Here is a 3620-nt window from a genome sequence, read left to right as displayed (position 1 = left end):
TATAATCAAAATGGTAATTGCCTATTTTTTAAGGCAACATATCATGTTTTCCCTTATACCAAACATCAATCTTACAATGTTACACTATAACCAGCACATAATGTTCATTTCAGCATTATTTTTAACAAATTACAAGGAAATAATCAAAATAAAAAAAATACACTTAATAACTTAAAAATGTATATATACAATAATAAAATGCTTATCTGAATGTAAAATAATAAATTAAAATATTACACCGATTATATTATGCATTTTTTATTAATTTAAATTTGTATAAACTAATTAATATTTTGTTACTTTGGTATTAACTTAAGGACAAATAATTTCTTAAAAATAATTACTAATTTACAAAAAAAAAAAACTATTTTAATAAAAATCTGGAGTGGATATATTAATACAAAGTTCTAAATTCACGAGACTAGTTTCTAGAAATCACAATATCTTGATTGTTAGGCAAGGGAAAGGCAAGCAAATACCATGTAAAGACACATTAAATAATTTTTGTTGCCTCGAAATGCCTGAGATTAAAAACAAAAGCTTAATTATTTAACAAAGTAATATGCAACATGATATAAATAATCAAGGATGCTATTATTGCACTATAGTAATACAACAAACTATGTATACTTATCATAAAAATCCTATAAATGAGGCCTTTCAACATTTTACTTCACAGTTTATATACACTTGTCCCTCCATTTACCCATCCCATTTATTTAATGAATGAATCGCTTATTTTACTACAATGAATTAAAGCAATAAATAAGTAGAAGTTGTTAAACATAATATTAACAGGTGTGATCAGATCTTGGGCTACTATGGTCAGAAAACATATTTTATCCACAATAGCAACACCAATAAAAAGCTGCTGTTTTATTTCTTTTGTTTTTTTTTTCCCTACAAGCAGGGTTGTAATTATTTCATATCTATATATAACAAGTTATGATAAAAACTATATATATTGAACTTGTTTCTATTAAACTCAAGTTAGCTACATATAAAACAGTTACTCTCAGTACAAATGGGGAAACGGGTATGTTATATATTCATGTGAGAGCAGGAATTAACTTTCCCAATTCAATTAAAAAATTATAAAGATACTTAATCATTAGTTCTATTAAACAATCACGGAACGAGTAATGTGATAAATTTGCTTGAAAGTAATGGTGTAGAAAAGACATATTTGTCAATTTCTATTTTCATAAATTGTTAGACTATATTTCGTATTTATCTTTGTTATTTATTGAGTTTGCTACGTAAAATTAGGTTTTTAATTTGGCATAATATCGACAAGCCGAAAAAACAGCAAATGTTAAATAACAATAATTTAAAGATAAGAGCAATGATGCTTTCCCTTAAGGTGGTTTTACTCCTTTAAAGATATTGTATTTTGGAATAGAAACTTCTTTAAAAACTGAATGAATATTTTATTAATAATATCCATTGGAGTGCAGTCATTGAAACTAAATACATTTAGAACATTATATGTTTTTAATTTTTAGAGAATGTGGACTTCGTAATTGTACAAATTTCTCATAAGGATTTAATAAATTCATACTTTTGATTGTCTTTCACTTTTTACAATTAGATGACAGAAGTAAATATTTAATATGTAGCCATTAAGAAAAGCACCAAAATTTAAAATATGAAATGGTACGATAAAATCTTGATCAGCCGAAATTGGATTAAATATGTTTCCTGTCGCAGGTTGGCTGTAAACAAGAAAATTTCAAATGACAATTTTTGGCACTTTTAATTTCTTTAATAAAGAAATACAAACAATTATTCCTTCAAGCTTTAATTAACAATGGATTTTACTAGTAAGAAGAGTTTGTTCAAAAGAATTAGGTAAAATTAAATTTAAATTCCGATTCAGATAATTAATATCCAGGATAAAAGCGACTTCTATAAATATTAAATTTGAATTTTATCCATATTCAGAGTGACCAACATTTAAATTTGAATCCCGATAAGTAGATACTTTGTTTTATCATACACAGAACACTGATCCATCTAATATTACACAGGAACAAGATGATAAATTAAAATCACATTCAAATTAAGTAGTACAAAATTAAATTATATTCTATCAATGCAAACATACAAATGTATATGTACATGTGTAAATGTATGTGTAATTGTGTATGTGTATATATGTTTATATGCATTCAAGTGTGCAACTATTAAAATACCTAGATTAAAAAATAATAAAAACAACTTAATAAATATCTAAAATTTAAATTAATCACTGGTTAAAAATTACATTAAATTCCTTTGATTGACTTATACCATAAAGCTTATTATTTTTAAAAATTAACCCATTATAACAGAAAGAAAAAAAGAATAAAGCAAAAGAAGAGGTACTCACAGAAAGAAAAATAAGAGACTAGAAGATGAAACTAAAATTTAAGATATAGTAAAATAAGTTACGGTGGAGAAAATGCAAAGAGATGGATTGATGAAGGAGATGGAGGTTCCTGTTCCGGAAGCTGCTCTGAATAATATTGTGGAGTGCTAAGATAGTCAATCAGCCTCCTGGGAAGGGGTAACCGAGGAATAAGATCTCTTCTCACAGCCTTCACAATTACAAACCTAAAGAAAATATATATTTCAAGATGGGATGAATTAGCAACAGTAGCTGAGGATAACGAATCAATACTTATTTTTAAAATTTCAGTAATGAAATTTACAATATAATGTACAATGATTTATATTTTAGATTAAGCAGTCATTGTTTTGATTGATATGCACGGAGTGTATTAAGTAGTAAGTCAACAAGTTCGTATTATGGAAGACGGCTACTGTTGATTACAAGTGAATGGTAACTCACTTAATTAAAATACTGGTCCTTCATCAAACAATCATAAATAAATTTGAAAAATGATTTTTATAGTGGTTTATTTTAAAACTAAACTCTGTAAGAGGACCTACCTACATACCTATATTGTATGAAGAGGTCAGATTAGACTAAATTATATGAAATAATTATAATTAGATATGATTAATTATTTTATTTATTATTGATCTTAACAAGTTATATCTAAGGATAGAAATATCCAATCCATAAACTGATAAAAATTAAAAAAAAAAGAACTCACCTGCAAAGATGCTGAAGGGATTGTACATGTTTGAATCTTGATACTGGGTGAAGAAGCTGAACCCTCATAGGTCCTAAAATGGGTCGACGATGGAGAAAAAATAAATACCTTCCACTTCGGGAATGTTCTACAGCAGTCTCGATAAATTCAACAATCGTTTGACTTTTGAATTTTGTACAAGAACCAAAACTAAAATTACCTGATAAAATGGAAATCAAAATAATTAATCCAAAATGAAATTAACTTTAACAACAAATTATTATACTTCTTAATTCAGATATATATTAACTATACCTTGATCATGCTCAATTCGCACATGTCGGACACAACCATTGAGCCTAAATGTAAGAGAAAATATGTAATGGTGATCGCTTGAATCACGAACAATGAATGATCCATCAGGTTCATTGCTCAGAACTTTTTCAGCTGCCTCACCACTTATGGGGCCCCAATACCATCCATACTGAAATCATATTTTCAATAATTATATAAATTTATTCATGCACATTTTATTTTATT

General features: G+C 26.9%; 1 protein-coding gene across 3 annotated transcripts in view; it reads right to left on the bottom strand.

Annotated features, from left to right (window-relative positions):
- Window positions 1-6: 6 nt before the first annotated feature.
- The window catches only part of LOC106689246 (uncharacterized), a 7885-nt gene continuing 4271 nt past the window's right edge, over window positions 7-3620 (bottom strand). For all 3 annotated transcript variants that reach the window (XM_014434144.3, XM_067051214.1, XM_067051215.1), the window contains exons 5-7: window positions 3396-3564; window positions 3102-3300; window positions 7-2595 (exon numbers count right to left, since the gene is read on the bottom strand). In XM_014434144.3, coding sequence (XP_014289630.1) covers window positions 2430-2595; window positions 3102-3300; window positions 3396-3564 — 534 coding nt within the window. In that variant the 3' untranslated portion in view covers window positions 7-2429. The remainder of the gene's footprint in view (window positions 2596-3101; window positions 3301-3395; window positions 3565-3620) is intronic.

Source organism: Halyomorpha halys, unplaced genomic scaffold, assembly GCF_000696795.3.
Source record: "Halyomorpha halys isolate HHAL.00 unplaced genomic scaffold, Hhal_1.1 Scaffold45.1, whole genome shotgun sequence".
Classification (NCBI taxonomy): domain Eukaryota; kingdom Metazoa; phylum Arthropoda; class Insecta; order Hemiptera; family Pentatomidae; genus Halyomorpha; species Halyomorpha halys.
Note: the sequence above shows the minus strand (reverse complement) of the source record. Positions and strands in the feature narration are given on the sequence as shown.